The sequence below is a fragment of the Pempheris klunzingeri genome, chromosome 18 (genome assembly GCF_042242105.1).
Source record: "Pempheris klunzingeri isolate RE-2024b chromosome 18, fPemKlu1.hap1, whole genome shotgun sequence".
In the NCBI taxonomy this organism is placed as follows: Eukaryota; Metazoa; Chordata; class Actinopteri; order Acropomatiformes; family Pempheridae; genus Pempheris; species Pempheris klunzingeri.
Genome location: NC_092029.1, coordinates 8325038 through 8346158, shown reverse-complemented (window position 1 = coordinate 8346158; position 21121 = coordinate 8325038). Strand labels below are relative to the sequence as shown.

General features: G+C 41.2%; 1 protein-coding gene across 2 annotated transcripts; it reads right to left on the bottom strand.

The window, feature by feature from the left end:
- Nucleotides 1-1152: 1152 nt before the first annotated feature.
- itpkb (inositol-trisphosphate 3-kinase B) lies at nt 1153-21021 on the bottom strand. Of its 2 annotated transcripts, none has more exons than XM_070849389.1 (11): nt 20874-21021; nt 20143-20308; nt 19104-19388; nt 17155-18102; nt 6464-6563; nt 6035-6072; nt 5748-5923; nt 4799-5003; nt 3256-3357; nt 2736-2807; nt 1153-2069 (listed from the first exon to the last, which is right to left on the bottom strand). In XM_070849389.1, the coding sequence occupies exons 1-11, from the start codon at nt 20909-20911 to the stop codon at nt 1860-1862; spliced, it is 2340 nt and encodes a 779-aa protein (XP_070705490.1). In that variant the 5' UTR covers nt 20912-21021; the 3' UTR covers nt 1153-1859. The 2 variants fall into 2 exon arrangements, with proteins under 2 accessions (XP_070705490.1, XP_070705491.1); XM_070849390.1 differs by having other exon boundaries at nt 20143-20305.
- Between the last annotated feature and the right edge of the window lie 100 nt (nt 21022-21121).

Genomic DNA, 21121 nt, shown 5'->3' with positions numbered 1-21121 from the left:
TAAGCACAGAAACCGACAGTTAAGACTAAGAAACTCCATCATAACATTTAAAGTAAGAAGATATTTTCAGATGTCTGACTTGGCTTTGTAATGTCAAGGCACTGTATAGCTTAAATAAGATTGTTCATGGCTGTAAGTGTTCCACAGGGTTTGAGTAGACTAAAATAACGTTAAACATAATAAATCTATCTGTACATTGTTAAAACACCAAGAGTGAGAACAGTGAAAAGTGTACTACGGGCACCACGTTTGCTGCAGATATGTTATAAAACAATGTCTTTCGTAACATACTGAAACTACTGTGAGATGTATGGTTTAGCTCCACATAATTGCCAGTTATTGCCAGATTATCGTGGAGCAAACATGGCTGCCACTGAAAACCTCACTGACCAACCTACAGTATCTAAATTCTGTCTACAGCTCAGACTCAGCTCAGTGACTGGTTAAACAGAGGTGAAAAAGAGCAAAAACATTAGTTTTGTTTTCCACTTTAAAACACACATGAGTAGAAACACACTCAACTGTACAATCTCTAACAGTGGATACATAAGTGCAGATCGGTTTTCAGAAGAAGTGGGCAATGTGCTGAAGTGATGGTCGAACAGATAAAAAAGGCAATAAAATTTACTTCTGTTATTCTGAGGAAGAAAAACAATTTAGCTCTGGTTGACAGAGACACATCTAAGTCAAGTCAACAGATACAGAAAGGAGTCTAACTGCTGGGGTGTGTCCAAATCAGGTAGCGTAAGTGCTAGTTTATAGAAAAATTAGACACTTACAGTCTTTTTTATTCTACCATCAGGTCAGAAATGTTTCAATTCCACACATAGTGGCTTTAAATGATCATTTTAATGCTATTTTATCCTTTTACTATCAAAAAATCCCATGAAAACACCAAAAACAACAATGAATTGATCCCTCCAACTGTTGTCTGTGTAGCCAAAGCTTGATATACTTTTTATATATAAAAGGACACATCAATGAGTGGTGACATTTCAATGAACATGGGTACTCTTTCTTTTTTCTTTTTTAAAAAATTGATCCGGAATGCTAATTAGTGCACCAAATATACATTAAATTAAATAGTCCCCATTAAATTCACTGTTTCCTCCTGTTGAGTAATGTAAAGAGAGGGCAGCTGTTGTGGAAAGTTATTACTGTTTGTTAAATAATAAAACTACATATTTGTGATTCATTTTTAAACATGTTTGTCTTCAGCATGAAAAAGTGGGCAGATATTGAAAAACACATTATTGTTTTTGGTACTTTTATGGGATTTGATATTTCCAGCCTTTACCTTGAATCTGTATTTGACAATGTACATTTTTTTGCTTTTAATTGGAGAATTTCTGTAGTAAAACGGTTTTTCAGGTGTGATGAATGTTAAAATAGACCCTTTTTTCAGACCAGACATTTCAACAGGCCATAGCAATAAAAAACACAGGTGTAATGAATGGCATTAATGATATTGTGCATGCTGGTCACAGAAAAACTTAATGTAACTGAGCCATCCTGAATGTCATTACTTTCACCTGTGATTTTCCTGCTATGATAAGTTGTGTGAAGAAGTTGTAAGAAATGTCTGCTGTGAAAAAGGTCTATTACCTTTGAGGGTATAAGGATCAGATCAATAGGACTTTGTATGGGGCAGATCAAGATCTTGGAATCCACTGGATATGAATATAAAGGCTGCATCCATGAATTGTTTGATTGGGATGACATTTTCTCCAACAGGAGGGCAAACGTCAGTAAAGGAATCCTTGAGGAAGTACAAAGTGTTCCCTAGATAAAGGAAGAGTGAATGGAAGTGGTTGTTGTGTGTCCAAATGTTCACGTGGATTAAAAAAAACCCTCAGACTTCAAGTCTCAGAGTTCACCATGGATGAAATGATGTCCACCAAACTATCTAGTCCAAAAAGGTAACCATCCTCTCTGTTGCCCTCTAACCACACTGCTCGGTGGGTTAGTTCCTCCCCGTCAGGAAGAGGCGTGGTCTTCCCAAAGTCGATCATCCAGACTTTGGCCCGTCCTTTGCCGTCGTGAACGAATAACAAGGAGCTGCCAATCACCTGCAGAATAAAGACATAAAGACAATGGGAGGAAAGAGAACACTAAGAATTACTAAAGCCATATTTATTTGAATTCAACTTTACATGGTTATTAGTGTCCTTCAAAAACATGATCTCACATCCTGTTTTGTTTAACCAACTTCTTATATTCACATCTGAGTGTGAAACTGAATGCGTGCGTGTGGTCAGCGCTGCTGCTGTCCAATTTCCATGATGAGACCTTCTGTGTCTGCACTGGTGTGTTTGCTTAAATGAGTTAGTGTTTCTAAATTACACTTACACTACAATAAATTACAATTTCAAAGCAGAAATTAAACACATCCTGAACTGAGCCCAGTCCTAAAGCTTTCAGGTCCAAATACACTCAAATATAGGTTGAGATTTGGGAGCATTTATGCTCCAACAGTTTGGCTTTAAATGGACATTATGAAGCCTAAAAATGTGTCATTTTAACATTTGCAGGAAAAAAGAAAACAACAAAGCAGAAAATAACCTCACATGTGCTAAAACTCACACACACTGAGGCCAGAGTAGATTATTCACATATTTTTTCAACATAACACACATGATATTACATACATGTGCATTTTTCACATGATTTCTTTGTGAATAATGTTTTATTTTTTTGGCTAAATGTAGTTTCCATCTGTGAACTTGTGTCTGTACCTCGTGGGTTTTGAAGAATGGGGAGATCTCCAGAGTATCTCTGATTTCCTTCAGCCTGCTTCGATAACCGTTCTGGAAAAAAACAAAAGAAAAAACTTTTACATTTAGTTTTTTGTCACACTCACAAGTATACACATGTACATGGTCAAATATTACAAGTGTGTATGTGCATGTAGAAAGAGGCCCAGGGAGTTCCCTTTTCTTCTGGCCCAGAAGGCTCAAGGTCACATTGTCAATCTGTGCATCTCTGTACATCTGTGTGTGTCTCATGGGGTTGTTAAAACAGCTCAGAACAGTTCAACTTAAAATTCCTTGTCTGTTTTTTTGTTTTTTTCCCACACAGTGGTCAAGGCTACTGACCCACACACACACACACACACACACACACACACACACACACACACACACACACACACACACACACACACACACACACACACACACACACACACACACACACACACACACACACACACACACACACACACACACACACACAGTTGAGTACAAACACACTCACCAGTATGTCCTTATTTCCTTTGACAAAGTCGTGGAAGGCTGCAGTAACTTGTTCTCTCGTCTTTGTTTTCTTAAAATCTCTGTTCACTGTCCCGTCCTCCTTCTGCAGAAGAGAGAGGAGAGGAGATGACAGGGAAGTACAAGACAAAATATACTTTCAGGGATTATTGGGATGGAAATAAACATTTACGTTTGGTATATCTACTCTCTGTTCTCATGGACTACAACTCCCAGGCGTCTTGTAGAGCTGGGAAGGACGGGAGTGCAGCAGAGGACGGGAAGGGGGGAGGAAGAAGGAGCAGAGAAGAGGATGGACAAGAAAAGCAGAGCAAACAATGAGGCGAGGTAAGGAAGGAAGGAGCAGAGGATATTTTTAGAGACTGAGCGTTAAAGCAGGGGAGGGTCTTTGACTCTGTTTTCTGACCAGATGCATACACAGAAACAATTGGTTTAAGCTCGCAAACTTTTCTGCCATTTCTGTCGCCATTTTACAGGTTTTGGTATGACAATTTACTGATAATCTGAATAGCTGCAAATTATTTTTTCTGTTAATCGACTGATTAGTAATTGCTTGGGCCTTTACAGCCGTTGTTTATGGGCTTGAGGCCATCGTGTGACCTGCAGGCTTGACTTTCTCCAATATACCAACATTGATTTGATGCACAGTTCTCCCTCTCTAATTAATTATTAAGATCAAATTATAAAGTCTCACAAAAATTATCAAGCAAACTAGAAAAGCATATTAAATTTACCTGCCACTCTGGTTATGGCAAAGTGGAAGTAGTAGCAGTACTGGAGGTCCAGCATTAACATGAGCGTGTGCAGTGTAGTGACAGTAGGACAGTATATCAGCATCAGAAGCAGAACCAGCAGTGAAAGCGAACCAGTTGGTTGGTTCAGGGTGGAATAAATGAGCTTTTCTCATTCTGCTGGCTGCCAGGCAACAAGGTACTATTTGGAGCCAAAACTATTTTTCCCTTTATGGTTCAGGTTTGAGCACAGCTGGGGCCCTGTCTCTCTGTGTCTGTGTCTTTCACACACACAAACACACACACACACACACGTCATACCTGATTACGACATGAACTGCACGCCCACACTTTGTATTTCTTTGACTTTGACTGACTTTTTCACTGACATTGTGGACACACACACACACTCTCTCTGTTTCTGGGGATAACCCTCAGTGTCATGGCAACGGACCACCAGGTGGCCGTGAATGTCCTTATATAGCCACAATCCTTAAATAAAGACAGCAGAGACTGAGAGATTTGTGTGTGTGTGTGTGTGTCTGTGTCTACAATGTCAGTGCCAGATGCCGAGGCATACAGAGCTGCCACAGACAGGCCTCATCTATGACAAAGGAACTCATGCACAAACATGTACTTCAGAGGAAGTTTCTGTACAAAACACAAAGTTGTATCATGCCTCTGAAGGACACACACTCTCACACACACACACACACGTACACACACAGAGACAATACTAGAAGAAAAGACGGAAGGAAGGGCACATACACACGCTTTTCTCTTTGTGCGTCTTACCTTGACTCCCTCTATCCTAAATCCCAGGGTGGCTGTTGAGCTTATGGTCTCTCTCCACTGCATGTATCTGGGTTTGGTCACCACTTTCTGGTGGTTTTCCTCCGGCGTGGGCGCCTCAGGATCAACCTCGATCATCTTCTGATACATGTCGGGCCTCGGAGAGGGCTTCTTACGAGCCTTGGTCAGCTCCTCCTCAAGGTAAGTCCTGAAGTGTGAGAGAAAACAGGCGATGGGCGGGTGACAGACATGAGCACAGAGAGGTAGAGATGAGCAGAGAAGGTGAAAGAGAAGGTGTGAAGAAGACATCTCTTTCCAAACAGTGTGACACAGCTGTTCACTGTAGCTTTCAGCTTAATACAGAGCTTTTTGCTGCTTAGTGTCTAATGAAGAATCATTTTCATTTGTTGCAACTTGGGTCTTATTTTTGTGGTTTGGGCCACTAATAATAACTATTGTACTCACCAAGTTAAATGCTAAGATCTTTAAAAAGAAGTCTGATTGAGCAAGAACCATGAACAGTGAGACAATCATACGGGTTTTAAAGAAAATTTATTTGGAAGAGAAAACAAATGCGGGTGCTAAAATCATTTCCCAAACTGTCTGTGGTAAACATCCATCATAGTTTACTGACTTCCTGGCTCAACTTTGACCCTTTTGACTTGCCATAGTTCACACAGCGTTCACCCTTTGAGAAGCTTAAGTTTGTTGCCCTTTTGCACTTTGCTGTAGCGTTGTCATAACATGCTATAACATGTTATTTTTGTCAGCACAATAATATCATATGAGGTTATTGCCCAAACTATGAAAATAAGACCAAAGTTTGAAATACACCTTTAATTGTCTATCTCATTGCAGATTGAAGAAATGCAGAAATGTTTGGAGTCTGTTGTGACACGATTCAAAACCCACCACCCTGCTGTCCAAAGAAGAGTGTGACGTGTCTTCTCACCTCACTCCCATCTTACAGTCCATCACACACGGGAAGTCAAACTCAGCCAGCAGATCCTCCATCTGGTTGTATTTCTGGCCGTCTTTCTCTACGTCTCCATGGTAACCAGGGACATACGGGCGCAGCACGTCCCTCATCAGGAGGGACAGACAGCGCTGCTCACAATCACAGTGTTTCTGACAGATATCAACCACAAGCCACTGTCAGCATTAACAGCAAGTGGAACCTCTCCGATCCAGAATGTGTCTAAGCAACTTTTTTTGGCGAAGAGAAACAAGACGTCTTACCTTTAATATGCGGCCGTTGGCTCCCGCTTTGAAGCTCCCTGTGGAAAGATGAACTTTTACTGTGAAGCAGCTGTAGAAAGTGTTAAGATACAGCACTAAAAGTATCCTTATAAGTTATTCAGGTTTAAAGAGAGGTGATTGTTGTGATTTTTCACTTCTTTTTAGTCAGTTAATCAACTTCACACAAGTGTACTGGTCAAGTCTCCAACCTGCAAGACACCACATGGAAGGAGGCATCGCCTGATGTTTCCCAATCCTGTTGTTTAACCATCCCAACACACACTTACCCCTAATGGGCCTGACCTCAAAGAACTAGCACCAACAAACACAAGACTAATGTGTCAACACACATCTTCTTCAAGGACAAAGCCTTCTTTTTGCCTTTTGTCTGACAGAAAGGGAAGTTTTCAGTCTCAGTCTCACACATACCTGCATGTCCAGCCAGTTGTATCCAGGGATATTTCTTCTTGAAGGACATGACAAACGGTGACCAGTGGACCATGTTCTTGATCTTCTTCCAAGACTTGTGCTTCAAACACAAACACACAAACATAAGAGATTAGCCCTTCAGAATGACACTGGACCAATAAAGAATTTAAAATGCATATGATCCATCAGAATCACATCAGAATCTACTCTTTGTGAACTCTAAAGCTACGTGCCTGACTTGTTAACTTTAATTAGCCATATTCATGGTTAAACTTTCATCATCCACTAACATGCAAACTATTGGGACCCTTTTGAAGACTAAAGCTCTCTAATTTATTATTTACTTGACTCCAAGCTCATGCTTGGAGTCAAGTAAATAATAAATTCCTCAGATGGCAGTGTGCATTCAACCAGACTACAGAGTACCTGTTACTTAGGTTCATCTTTGAAACTTTTGGCTGCTCCAGAGCTTTCTTAGCGTTTCCTTTAATGGCAATGAGCAAAACAAGTCTTAAGCGCACGCACACGCACACACACACAAAGTGGGGCATCCCTGACCCTGGGGAAGTTGTTTTCAATCTCTCTCTGCCAGGTTCTCCCACACTCTCCTTTTTTCTTCTCTAGCCGTTTCAGAACACTTAAACTAAACTCTGGTGGATCAAGCTGGGGTTTCCCCTGGTTACACACACACACACACACACACAGTTTCTCCAAGGGCTCTCCCTGTCCCTGGCAGTGATACATTGAACTGCGGGACTCCTGCCACACACGCAAACACACACACACACACACACACACACACACACACACACACAAAGTCATTCACAATGTGAGACATATGCTGTGTCAGACACACAAACACACACAGCGAGCTGTTTTCAACATCAACAGCTTTTATCGCAGTGACCACAGACTGATTGAAGTCTAGTTCTCGCTTTCTCCAGTCCAGTTCTCCAGTCTTTGCAATGGTGAGACTTTCCTTCTACAGAAATATTAATATTCAACTGTTAATCTAAATCATCTCACTGGATGTTCTCTGCATAACAATAACTGTTCTGAACAAACACATGGCAGGTCAAAACAAATATCTGAAAAACAAAGTGTGACATATTGAGATGAAACCACTCTCTATTGCCCCTTAACATTTCCTTAAAATCTAAACCCTTCTTTTCCCTATGAGCCCTATAATTCTAATAAATTATACCCTTAGTAGATTCAAATCTATTATGAGCTAATCTTGCCTCCTCCTCATTGAAGCCACAGTATATCAAACTCTTATTGAATAAAATATTCAAAAGAAAGACAAAGATTTTATGCCGACAGCATTACATCACATGGAAAAACTCCAGATGTCTCATATTGTGGGTTTAAACAATGCTTGGCTGTGCAACATTGTTACCGAGCCACCAGTGGATGCAGCCTCACTAAAAAATGTTTTGAGAGATTTCCTCTTAAAAACACTCTCCTAATGCTTTCATAAACTACATAACAAAAATAATCATACAGAGACAACATTTATAATGAAATTTTCCTTTCCTACACATGTGAAACAGATTTATTTTCATCATGTTAATGGTGTGATGTCACACAGAAGATTTCCTCTGGTCTGCAAATACCAAGAGAAATAATATTATGTCTACAAATAACCAGAGGAAGAGCGATGATGAGGAGAAGAGAGGAGAGGAGAGGATAAGATAAGAGAGAAGACGACCATAGAAGGAGATATATAACCCATGTCACATAATCTGGACCTGATGAAAATTCATCAGTTGATAGTATTACTATCTATGGTTAGACACATGTGCACACATGGCAACGCACACATCTCCTTTCTCTGAAGGAGTGAAGAGTCACTTGAGGGGTTTTCTCTGCACCACTGACAGAGAAAAAAAAAAAAGCTCACCCCCTGCAAAAAGTAAAACACACGCACACACACACGTGTACAGATCACATGGTGGAAACTAACTGTAAGCTGGGTCAGCTGAAGTGGGTCTCAGAGAGAGGCAAGTCTTGATGCTGGGACATCATGATGATTACTGTGGTTTGCTTTTTGAAACTGAAGCAACTGCAAGTTTGTCAGCAGCCTTCAGTATTGCCAGACGTCAACTCAATTGATTTCTTCGGTACACGTCCTTTGAAATGTCACATGTTAAGCTTCAGCTTTGCAAACAATGAGAAGATTCAGTATAAAGTAAAATGACTTGTATAAAGTAAAAGCTTTGGGAATCCTCATGTGTAGGCATGTCACCTTTCCCTGAATAAATAAAGGTATAAAGGAAATTCAAAACTAAATTTGCCTTTGATTCATTGGTAGCTCCACAATTTGATCAGCAGACAGACTTCTGGCTCCTAGTTTAAGGGAATACAGAAATGATTGAGCTTTTTAGGAACAAATAAGTTAACCTGAATGGCATTCCCCTTCTCATTTTCCACCATCTCTAGCCAGTTAGCAAGAGTGCAAGAGTATCAGACTACAGCTTGGTAAGTAGCCAGTGTCTGCACTTTCTCCATCAGCTCAGCCTGTCATCCATCTACCATGTTGCCCACTTACAGCTGGTGTGTGTGTGTGTGTGTGTGTGTGTGTGAGCTGTGGAGGGCGAGAGAGATAGAGTGAAAAAGGAAAGTCTGGACTATCTCAAGTGTGAGTAATAACAGACGTTGTCACAGTGTGTAGATTTAGTCGCTAGAGACATTACAATGCGATCAGAGGAAAGGAGACATTTGGTTCGTGTGTAATGAAAAAAAAAACGACTATAACTATTACCAGCACTATTATTGCTCAATAAAATCTAACTCCAAAAGTAGTGCTGTCAAACATCACTAAACAAGGACTAAATCCAGCTATAAAAGGCATGTTGTGACAGTAAATGCAAGCCTGAAATAAAAGTACCTGAGCATTGCTGGTGCGGAGGTGGATGATGGTAATGATAAAGATGGCTCCGACTGACACAACAACACTCCACACTGAACACAGCCATGCAGGCCACATCATAGCCGATGGGCTTTCTGTCAGCCGGGGACGTGACACACTGACAGGGCTGATTATCTGTCCAGCTCTCCTGCACCAAAACTCTGTGTGTGTCTGCTTTAAAAACTACCACCCTTAGGCTCGCATGCTCCTCTTTGCACGCCCCACAAGATTTACACGTGTGTGTTTGGGTGTGTGCGGGGGTAAACAATTGTGGATAATTTGATTGGCAAAACAGAGGACATGCATAATCTGGACATGCAAATCTCAACTCAGGTCACAACATTTAAAAGACACAAACAGAGCTGTGTGCGTGTGGGTGAGTAAGTGTGAATGCAAGTACTGGGAAAATGTAGACACTTCGCTGAAAGAGCAAACTTAACAGTCATGCAGTCATTTTTTTCTACTAATATAATATGCATGTCTGTTTGTGGAAGTATATGTGTAAACCTGTGTGTGCTTGTCTTGCGTATGGCTCTCTGTATGTGAGACGCAGAGAGATTGTGACAGAAATTACAACACAAGCTAAATTAGATGAAAGGAAACATCCTAAACATCAGCTCTCACACACTCTATGCTGCCCTGGTGCAGCTACTGCGATGCGCTTTCAGTCTGTAACATCTGAGCTTTTATAAAGTAAAAACCAGCCACATACATGAATAAATCAAACAAATTAATTAAATAAATTCTATGTGTGATTTTTTGCATGAATATATTGAGAGGGTTTTACTAAACATTGGGTCCTAGATATTCTTGCCGTAGCTTGTGAAACGACCATTTCACAGCTGGCAGATGACAGTCGCCTTTTGTGAGGCTGTGAAGATAAAATTTGCATAAATGTGTCTAAATGTGTGACATGTAGATAAAAAATGCTTGTGGAAAGTCAGGTTTTTAAATGCGTTGTGCTGATAGGTGATTTGTGCAGAAAAACAGTGGAAACGTTTTAACAAATTCATTTTTTGTATTTAGAGTATACACAAAAGGTTGAAGACACACTTATAACCACCTGAGTACAGATTCAAAGCAGGAAAAGCAGGTGTGAAAATCCAAATCCAAATTTTTAACCCTGCCTTTGGAGGTGAATCATGCAATGAGAGCACTACATATCAAATGTCCCATCAGAAAGTTTTACTGTCCAGTTGAAATCAATCTGTCGGTCCAATCATTAGGCAAATTGTTCTTTTCAAGTAGGTCTAATTTGCCATTTTGTTGCCAGTTTTTTTTTTTTTTTTAATAAAATTTAAGGATAATACCGCTGTTATTTTACTAAGATTATCTTATCACCTTTACATCAGTTCTCTATGCAAACTGTCAATATACACTACAGTCATCCTGGACATTGATTCCTTTACAGAAGCCATTTGTTGCTTGTACATTCCTGCACAGTTTGAAAACTAACTGTGACAGACTTGAAAATTACCTCTCCTCGATGATCCATCCAGACAACTGAAAAGCTTGAATTTGGTGCTGTCTCTGTTTTAGTGTTTTTTTTCCATATTAGTGCATACAATATTTTATCATCAGATCCCTTCAGGGAATTATTTCTTAGTGTCTCCACCAAGAAATAATTCCACGAAACTTGTTATTCAAACTTTAACTCTTAAACCTTTAATTTGTTATAAAAGCGTTTTAAAATGACATTTGCATTTGTTTTCGAATTGGAAAAAGTCCACACACACTCTTTCACTCTCTCTCTCTCTCTCTCTGCCTAGAACCTCCCTCAAAGTCGGCCTCTCTTGTCTCTCTCTCATCTTTTTCTGGCTCGTTGCTCTCCGGCGGTCTCTATGTCTCTCCTATCTCTATCACCAGACCAGCTGGATGACAAGCGGAGAGCAGGAAAAACAGTAAAGTTTCCATTGAGAGAGAGAGAGAGAGAGAGAGAGAGAGAGAGAGAGAGAGAGAATGAGAGAGAGAGGGAGGGAGGAAATGGTAAGAGAAGGAACTTCTTGCAGACAGGAAGTGGGGGGGTTGCCGCTTGCCTCAGCGACAGTATTTTCCACATCCGCCGCTGACTACAAACAAAAGACAGAAAGAAAAAAAAAAAAAAGAAAAAAGGCCCTGCCCTCAGTAAACAACAGAAAGAGCACGGAGCAAAAAAGAAGTTTTGAGGCAAAGAGTTTCTATTGGCCCTTCTGCCATCATCTTCTAGAAATGTGCATCATGTTTTTTGATATCTGCAGACATGTTTAATGCAACAAACATTTGCATTAGACAAGTCGATTATTAAGCAGATGTTGCCCCAAACAATATGTAAGAAAACTGATGCTTTTATTTGTTTGTTGTTTTTTTTTAGAACAAGCATAGCTAAGACAATCAGATATGACTTATTTGCATGTAGGGAGGTATTGTCAGTGTCTGTTTTAGTGTTTTTCCATATCGTATCGAGATGTTTTGTTGTTTTTTTTTTTTTAAAATCAGATATCACTCATTTGCATGTAGGGAGGAATGACAAGAGGCGGAGAGTGGTGAGAATGGTAAAAATACTCAGGGCAAAGGGTGACTCTGGGTTACAAATGTGTAATGAGAAGGAGGGGAAACACTGATGCACGCTGATGTTTTCAACGGCGAAGCACTGAGGAAACAACAAGCCTGATATCGCTCACCACAAGGTCCCCTTGCACATACAAATATTGCAACTGTCTGAGTCTGCAAAGTTTAGACTGAGAGGCGCACAAACACACACACATACACACATACATCACACTCTTACACACACTTGGACAAAATTAAGCTGCAGGGAGTGCAATGCAGGCTATACAATGTGCAGTAGATGCTTTGGGAGTGCACGATAAATCTCTTAGCAACCAAGGCTGGCCGGCGGAAAAATAGCTTTGTGAAACTGACGGTTGTATAAAGGTGAAAAAAAGGGACACTCAAAAGAAAAACAAGAATTAGATGTTTGTGATGTGGCTGTTCAGTGATGTTCTAACTAAATGCTGTACTCTGATCACGAAGACCAAATTGAGGTCACTGTGGAACATTAAAGAGCACATCTGACTTTAGATCTAGCCTCAACTCCAAAACACTGAATTAAATTAAACTAGTGGGAAGCACTTCTGCAGGTCGCTTGTTTTACTTACCAGCAGAAGCAGAGCTCGTGTTAATATGCAACTATCACATCTGAAGCAAAAAAAAACGAAAATAGCCATAAATTGTATGCAAAATCTCTTAATATAGCCATTACATTTAGAAGTGCAACCTGTGGATCTCCAGTCCATGATGCGCACTTTACATCCCTTTTTCTGCACAAACGCTTGCATTCAAGTATCACATCCAGCAGGGTTTCCCCAGTGTCTTTCTGCCAACTCTGAAACCATGTGAAACCACACTTGACTCCTGTACTGGATCCAGTACTAGTCACTCTTTCAACCAAAATGTCATCTTCAGTAGCTACAGGCCGCCCTGACTCCTCAGGGCAACGGGAACACGCATGGCCTCTTACCAGCGACCTCACACAGAAACACCAAATAAAGAACTGACCGGTGTTTCCCCTCTCACAGTAAATCAAGTAGGCACTCTGTAGCACACACAAACAAGAGTTGGACACACACCCATAAACTTAGAGACTCTCTGTCTCACACACACACATACAGCTGAGAGGGAAACTCGGTTTGACGTCACAGGGTCGCTAGGCAACCAGCCGCCGTGGTAGAGAAGATTTTCCACTGCAGTACAAACACGGTGTGTGTGTGTGTGTGTGTGTGTGTGTGTGTGTGTGAGCTGATATTTTGTGCCGACCAACTTGAGTTACAGTTTAGGACATAGAAATAAAAGTTTTCATCCAGTCAAGTCCACAACTATTAAAAAAAAACAACTTTTCTTTGGTTTTGGACCTGAGCTTCTGTTGTTGGACAAACAAGTGGAGGTGCAGACTGATGTTTAGGTCAATGCGTGGCTGCATTTCAAAGGATCACAGAGAAGGGATGTGTGATATATGATGCATTAAAGTTTGTTTGTGATAGAAAAACAGTCTGTGTGTCTATAAACTGCTGTGCTGTTCTGCAACAAGTGCAACCAGCAAAAGGTGTAGGGTGGCGTGTACAGCGGGAGTGCCAGTGTTAGCATTATGCGAGTGTGTGTGTTTTACAGTGCAGCAGTGTGGGTGCAGTCTTCTTTCCATAAGACACATCTTATATATCGGATGCATCTTTTCAAGAGCTGCTGGGGTAGTGATGCGTGTCCGAAACTGTAACGCGTCCCAAGCTTTACTTACAGTGCAGACAGTGTGTGTAACAACACACCTTCTGCATCATTTATGGTGAGATCATCATAAGTCCTGTCCCTCTTCTGTTCTACTGTGGCGTCTGCGCCACTAGCTTTAGTCAGTCTTTCTGAGTCTGGGGTTTTCTGTACATTCACTGTACAGGTTTAGACACAGCTCCCACTGAGATTTGACAGACAGTTCATATAAAAAACTAATCAGAGTTGTAGAAATGCTGAAAAATAGCCAATAACAATTACCCAGTGCCTAAGCTGATCAAATCTCTTTTTTAGTCAGTGCAACAGTCCATCAACAAAAAGACATTCATTCTGATATATCAAGCAGAGAGCAGCAGAAAATCTTGAGATGCTATTTAATCAGCTGTTTTGATAACACATTCACCTAGTAGTCAAACATCCTTTAATACTGTAAGATCCTGGATATCTTATTATGTGGTTTGCAGTTGCCTGTATCTCTATGAGGTTTCACGTGTAGTTATTTGGTTTGAAACTATTCTGACGAGTGTGGTGGTGATGCTTAAAGGTAAATTGCACAGAAAATGAAATAACTGAAAGTCACTTCACCAAAGATAAAGCTCTGCCGCGGGCAGCTTCGTCTCTCTTCATTCCCCTGAACTCAACAGACATTTTGTAGAAAGAAAAACACAGATGCCAATCTATTGCAGGTGCCCTTTGGCTGCCAATTTGCTAGAACTAGGAAAACACTGGCAGCACATATGTGCCTTCTAACCTTGGAGAGATGCCAAAGAGTCAAAAGATCAGCCAAATGGTGTCCATGTAAGGCTCTGTTCAGATTCCAGCCTCTGCCAGTTAAGCTTACACTCTTAAAAATGAGTTGATATAATCCAAAAGCTAATGACCATAACAAAGCAAAAGTGTTTGACTGATATGATGCTTGCTTTGGTGAATGATACATGTATCATTCACCAAAGTAAGCATCACATATATCCTTATGAATAAGGAGCATTAATAATTAAAATCATTGTGAAGGGTGAATGGAAACCTAAACCTCAATATAATTTAAACCTATAACTGTGATGAATGTATTCTGCAGAGCGTGCTGGTCTTTTTGATTTTTCACCACCATGAATGCAGGAAACTGTCCTTTCCTTGCACATGTATTATCTGTCTTTCTCTGCAAACTTGGCGTGTATATAGTAGTACTTATACTATGTATATCTGTGTATTTCAGTATGAAAAATGTCCTTAAACTGTTCTGGATCTGATAGTCACTGTTATATGCCAAATCTCCTGTGATAATTAGCCACGAGAAGAGGAGATGTGCTTCCCTCAATGTCACTGTAAAATAACATGGCTGATGTATAGTAAGTCTGTACTATATATCTCCTGCTCTCTTTCTTTTGTCTCTTTCTGATAGTATCACTCTCTTCCTCCCTCAGTATCACTGCTCTTCTCTCTCTCCCTCTCCTCTTTCCTACATACCTCCCACACAAGCCGGCATGCTTTCTGTGTATCTGCATGTTTGCCTCTTGCACACATTTACCAGGTTCCCTTAAACTACTTCAGGAGCTCTGACAGGCTGCACACAAGAACACAAGAGTAACCTGCATTTTTGGCATTTTTGTGCTGCGATGCGGGAAATTCAGACTTTTATTAGTAACTATAAACCCTGTCCTTCAGTCAGCTGCAAGTGCTAAAGCTAAAAACAATGACCGGAAATATGCAAAGAGCAAAACAAACACTATTCAAATCCACCAGCCAAATTCATCTAAGCAAATAGTTTGGAATCCATGTCAGCTGGAAGAGCTGGGTCATTGGTTTAGATCAATTAAATATGCAAGAAAACTGCATCCATTATATGTAAACTGGAGTCTCATACATTTTGCTCTGTAATATGATCCCAACTAGGGTATTTCATTTTACTCTGTTGCTGCTGCCTCTCGTAATGAAAGCAAACATGGGAAATTATGTTTTAATGATTAGAGGAACCACATTTACAAAATATTAGACTAGATTGTGTTGAAATATGAAGATACCATATTGACAGCAAAGTCATCAGTATTTAAATACTTACATAGTCACTTCTTGCACTGCCTGGTTTTAAAGCACACATGTGACTCAAGATTACTTAACTGAAGAAGTGAATACAAGCACTTCCCTCCTTAAGCAACAAACCCAAAAAGAAAAGATTTTTTTGCAGTTTGAAGTCCTAAAAAAGGGACACTTTTGGGACTGGCACATTGTTTATAAGAAACTCGGTTACACAATCCTTCGTTAAATCGTGTTTCAAAGCAGGAGTGAGATGGCCTTGTGAACTTATCCTGGCTACAAATAAAAACACATCCACCCACCCACCTACACACACACATACCCAAACAGGCCTCAGCCTCCTGTTTGAACGCCATCCAAATACAGGCAAAGACTAAGTGTGTGTGACTGGCAAATTCTCTTGCTTTCCTTTTCTCTATCACCCGTGCTCTCTCTGACACACACCCTCACATTACCCACACACTAAAAACACACCCACACACACACACACAGGTCGGGGCACAGAGCTAGCTTTGTTACTGTGAATGTCAGCCATTACTCAGGCACAGCTCTCTGGCCAATTTGCCACAGGAGCACCCAGCAACATGCACAGGCACATTCAAAGCCACAACACACACACACACACACACACACACACACACACACACACACACACACACACACACACACACACACACACACACACACACACACACACACACACACACACACATTCTACCTTTGGCACAATTGCTAACAGACCCTTGAGTCAAGACGAACTCTTTCCCAGATCTGGCTAGATAAGTTGCAAAATCACTAGTTCTGCACAAGCTAAGATTTGAGCTGATAAATGACAGTCACAAAAAATGTGTCCTCTGTATTCCAAAGCAGCTGGACTTGGTATAAAAACGAACCTGTACAGCAGCAGCTGAAAACTATGATCTCATGCAAGAGTCTGCAGCCTACACTCACTTTGAGCTAAATGCTAACATCAGCACACTACTTTTCTCACTGGGGCAATGCACACATGCTGATGTCAGGTATGTTTGCCACGTTCACCCTATTAGTTGAACGTCTTAGCATGCTAAAATAATTCGAGCATAATTAGTACTGCACCGAATGCTGTGCCAATCCATGTAGCACATGTTGAGATAATTCACAGGACAGGTAAAAATCCTCTCCTTCATCCTCTGGGGAGCATGAACGTCTGTACAAAATGCCTCTTCAATCCATCTAATGCTTACCAAAGCAGTGGACTGATGACCAACCTACAGAGAGCTACAAACTATTTGGTGTATTACTCTAAAGTGACACTTTGTCTCTCAACTATCCTTTGACTTTTCCACATAATCCACCTATTGCTCTTTTCCCACGTGGATGATATTGGCGATCCCAACTAACAGAGTTAGAGTCATTGCCATTACAAACTACAGAGGGTCGACTGAATCATAAGCAGGTTGTAGATGCAGGCACATACACACTAACAGTCTCACTCTCGCTTGGCTCTACTTACTGCTTTCTGTTTAGAAGTGAGCAGTGCAGGGTTGAGGAGCTGCTCTCCTTTCTCCGTATCACTGGAAACATCCTCCTCCGACTCTTCCCAAGATGAGGAGAAACCGGCTGAGGAGGCGGAGGAGGATGACAGCTTCCTGAGGGAGCGGGTGGAGGAGTTTGGCCCTGGGCTGGAGCTGGGGCTTGGGGTGCAGCTTAATCCCTGGTCTGAGCCTTCAGAAGTTTGAGGCTGGCTCTCCAAACCGTGGTCAGTTATTATGACTGCAGGGATGGAGGGAGAGTGGTTGGAAGTGTGACCGGTGATGTCCAGTAAACAAGGGGAGCTCTCACTGCTTTGAGCACCAGGAGGAGCAAGGGTTTCTGGGTTGGCCTCCACCCTGTTAGTCTCTGTCTGGAGCAGCATCCCAGGACACAGCTGCTCCACTTTCTCCTTCCTCACTTCTCTCTCTGTCCATTCTCTTTCAACTCCCAGTATTTGTTTGTTTTCTACATCCCCGCCATCTTTTTCTCCCTCTTTGTTCTCTCTGTCTGTTGTTGTATCTGGGTTTAATGTCTCAAGGGAAGCCTGAACGACAAACGGTCCATCTAAACAAGGAGATTGCACGGTTGTTTCTGAATGGCGGCCATTTTGACCAATCAGTGTCTTGTTCTCAGTGTTTGTTTTAGTAGCACTGCCGTCTTTCTCCCCTTCATTCCTTCCTCCTTCTCTCCTCCCTCCTTCCATTGTTTCTTCCTCCCTTTCTCTTCCATTTTGGATAACAGGGGGAACTTTAGTCTCCTTTGGGTGGGTCATTGGGCATTCAAGGGCTGTGTTTCCTTGGGAGGGGATGGAGGGGGTTTGGCTAGTTGATCGTCTTGGAGACCGAGGACTGCGCTGCAGCTCACTGTTAAGGACCTGGGCACGAATTCCGGAAATGTGGGCCTCAAAAATGCCCACTTTCCCCCTGACCTGAAAGAAACAGAGAGAATATGCGTCTAAATGCAGCCACAGTTTGGTTTCTTTGGTCTAACTGTAGTAGGTTACAGTTTATTTTCTCCATATTTGGCTGCCTATCGTTCCACAGGTGCACTGGTATCAGATAAACTGATGTAACAAAAAATGGCTAAATATAATCATAATACACTACCAGTATTAAGAAAGTGAAAATAAATAAGCCTCGACACTACTGTTTTGGCGTGAAAACAGGCTTGAAAAATGTGAACTGTTGGCATCCTACAAAGTTTCAAACTGAGTACAAATGCAGAAACAAAATCGAAACAGAAATTAAACAAATTATTCCAAATAATACATATTGATACCAAACCTGAAAATTACATCTTATCTTTAAAAAAAAATAAATAAAAGTCACATAGATTCTCAAGCTTGATTACTGAAGAGACTATAATTTGACTTGAGGCATGATGAATGATTGTGAAAAAGCTAAATCGAAATAATATATATATATATATATATATATATATATATATATATATATATATATATATATATGAAACAGTATTAAACTGACATGTTTTTAGATGAAAGTATCAGAATAAAAGCCCTTTCCCAGAATGACAAAGTGAAAGTCCAATTTTCCAGACTTTACTAGTATAAAATCATAGAAGAAACAGCAGAATACTGTGTAAGCATCAGTCCAAACACTGTGTGGTTTAACCTCTTTTCCTTTTCTTTTGCTCAGCTTTCAAAGCTTTAGTAACTGTTGCATGTTGGAACCACCAACATGGGAGCAGTTCTTACTGGCACTGTTCAGACTTGCCAAACATATAAAAATAAAGTAGTAAATCCTTCAGTGTGTGACTGCATTGCTCTATATTTGTTAATGACTGCATACCTAGCTGAAGACAGACGGAGGGGTAGATGTAGCAAATAAGACAGAGACAAGAGAGGCGCATGTGAAGACAGAGATGCACTCAAACAGACAAAGAATAAGAGGCTAATGTCAAGATCACCTCAACGTTCTGCAGCTCTCTGTGTATCTGCAGCAGCTGCGCCTGGCGTCTCCTCTCCTCCCGCTTGTCTCCCTCTCCCGTCTCTCCTCCCCTCTCCTCCTGCCCTTCTCCTTCCCCTCTCTCCTCAACGCCTGGCGAGCTCAGTCGTCGGACCCGCTGGCCCACATTGACGCCTAGGAGCTCCGGGCTTCGCGGGGACGGGGAGCGAGCGCGAGGGGTGGGGCTGGGGGAGAGCGAGGATGTAGGGGAGAAGACAAAGGTTCGACCCAGGTTTCGCGGGCTCGTCTAGGAGCAGGCACAGAAGATGGGATTAGGGGCGCTCCGAAAACGTCTCATTCTTATCAGTTGATGTTAATACACCAGTTAAGAGACAATGATTTTCAGTTATTTAACAAAATACTGCAAAGAAAGAAAACAGCACAAACAAAAGCAGCTGCTTATTTGTCTTTTCTTTAATTTTGTATACTCCGTATTCCCATTAAAGCACAATAAGCACTGAATAGCGACCACTTTTGCCACGAGAAGAAATTACAGCATCCCATTAAAATGTAGCTAAAACGCAGTGAAACAGTAGCACAAGTAGGCAAGAGTTGTTTTGTCAGTGAACGGACTCAGTGATGTCAGTCACACAACAAAATCTATCTAAAGTCTGCTAGCATTAGCCACCATGAGCTACTGGTCATACCAGACCAAGTAAGGTGTTAGCAGCAAAGCCCCTGAGTGTACTGAGCTGAGCAGGGATGTGTTTTATTACTTATGGGTTCAACTTGTCGTTTGTTAGAGAATAAATGAGCTATTTCTTATTTCAGAAGTTACATAGCCTTGCTTTAAAGAGCACCTTCCTCATGTAACTTCCATTAGTTTGACATTGCTTATGATGCAGAATATGAATTAACCACATAGTGATTTAATTCTTTAATTATTCTTCTTAATTCTTCTTTTATGTATTTCTCTGTTGTTTTCTTGCTCTAGCGTAGAGGATGAACTCCTAGAAAAGAACATGTTGTGTGTGCTCTCTCAGCTTGGATGTGGTAGTTACCGTAGGGCTGGTTGGGCTGTAGAGACCTCCACCCAGCGCTCCCCCACCCAGTAACTGACAGTAGGTGCTCCGATCTGGAACGGGTAGCACAGGTCGGCCGACTGGACTGGTTCTAGCTCCAGAGGTGGTATTAGAGGAGCCTGGCTGGGTGTGAAACTGATTACTGCTGCGGAGACAAGAGGAGAGGGTTGATTGGTCCATGTGTATGTAAAAATAAAGGCTAAAACTGTCATAGCAACATAAATTTGTTGCCTATTTACAAAATATAAAAATACACCTAAAGATATCATACTGGGGTTACATTTTTAAAAACTTATTAAATGGTAGCATTTCATAGTAAAACCATATGTTTGAGCATTCGGACTGGATAGTATTTACATGGGTTATTAAATTTATTACAACAAACCAACAAGATGTAAGATGTAAATCTTACATTCATAGTGCGAAGCTCCAAAAGTTTAGATTGCAGATGCAAAAGAATAGAGAAATACAATACTTTCATGTAAATCATCAACACGGTGTGCAGCAGAGTGGCTTCTAGTTCTGTAATGTATTATAGATTAAAAAGTAATCTTACCAGTCCAGTTTAACAGCTTCTTAGCTGCAAAAAACCACACTGACCAAACATGTTTGAAGTATGCATTTCCTGTACAAAAACGCTTCAGGAAATCCGTGTAGTCTTAAAACAATAAAAGGGAAAATGTGTCATATACTGTGGAAGGAACACTGACCTGTTCATGACGCCAAGGTTCAGGGCAGAGGCTGCCATCCCCGCGGCCAAGCCAGGGGCTTTGAGTTCTGGGTACACATCTGACGGTCTCCCCTGAAACTGCAGGGAGGTCTGGAGAACGACTCTCAGTGTTTCCTCTGCATTCAGTCAGCAGCGGCAGCTCCACACCGCTGGAAAATCTGCAGCCACTGCTGAAAAAAGAAAAAGATCAGGCAAGTTCATTTTACTGTGTCTGACCTCACCTGGACC

Coding starts and splice junctions, on each gene's coding strand:
- itpkb (XM_070849389.1), bottom strand. CDS start 20,911: ATGGCAGCCTCTGCCCTGAACCTTGGCGTCATGAACAG. Junction 6,073..6,463: donor ACAACTGGCTGGACATGCAG/GTATGTGTGAGA, acceptor ATCTTTCCACAG/GGAGCTTCAAAGCGGGAGCC. Junction 5,004..5,747: donor GACTGTAAGATGGGAGTGAG/GTGAGAAGACAC, acceptor CTCACACTTCAG/GACTTACCTTGAGGAGGAGC.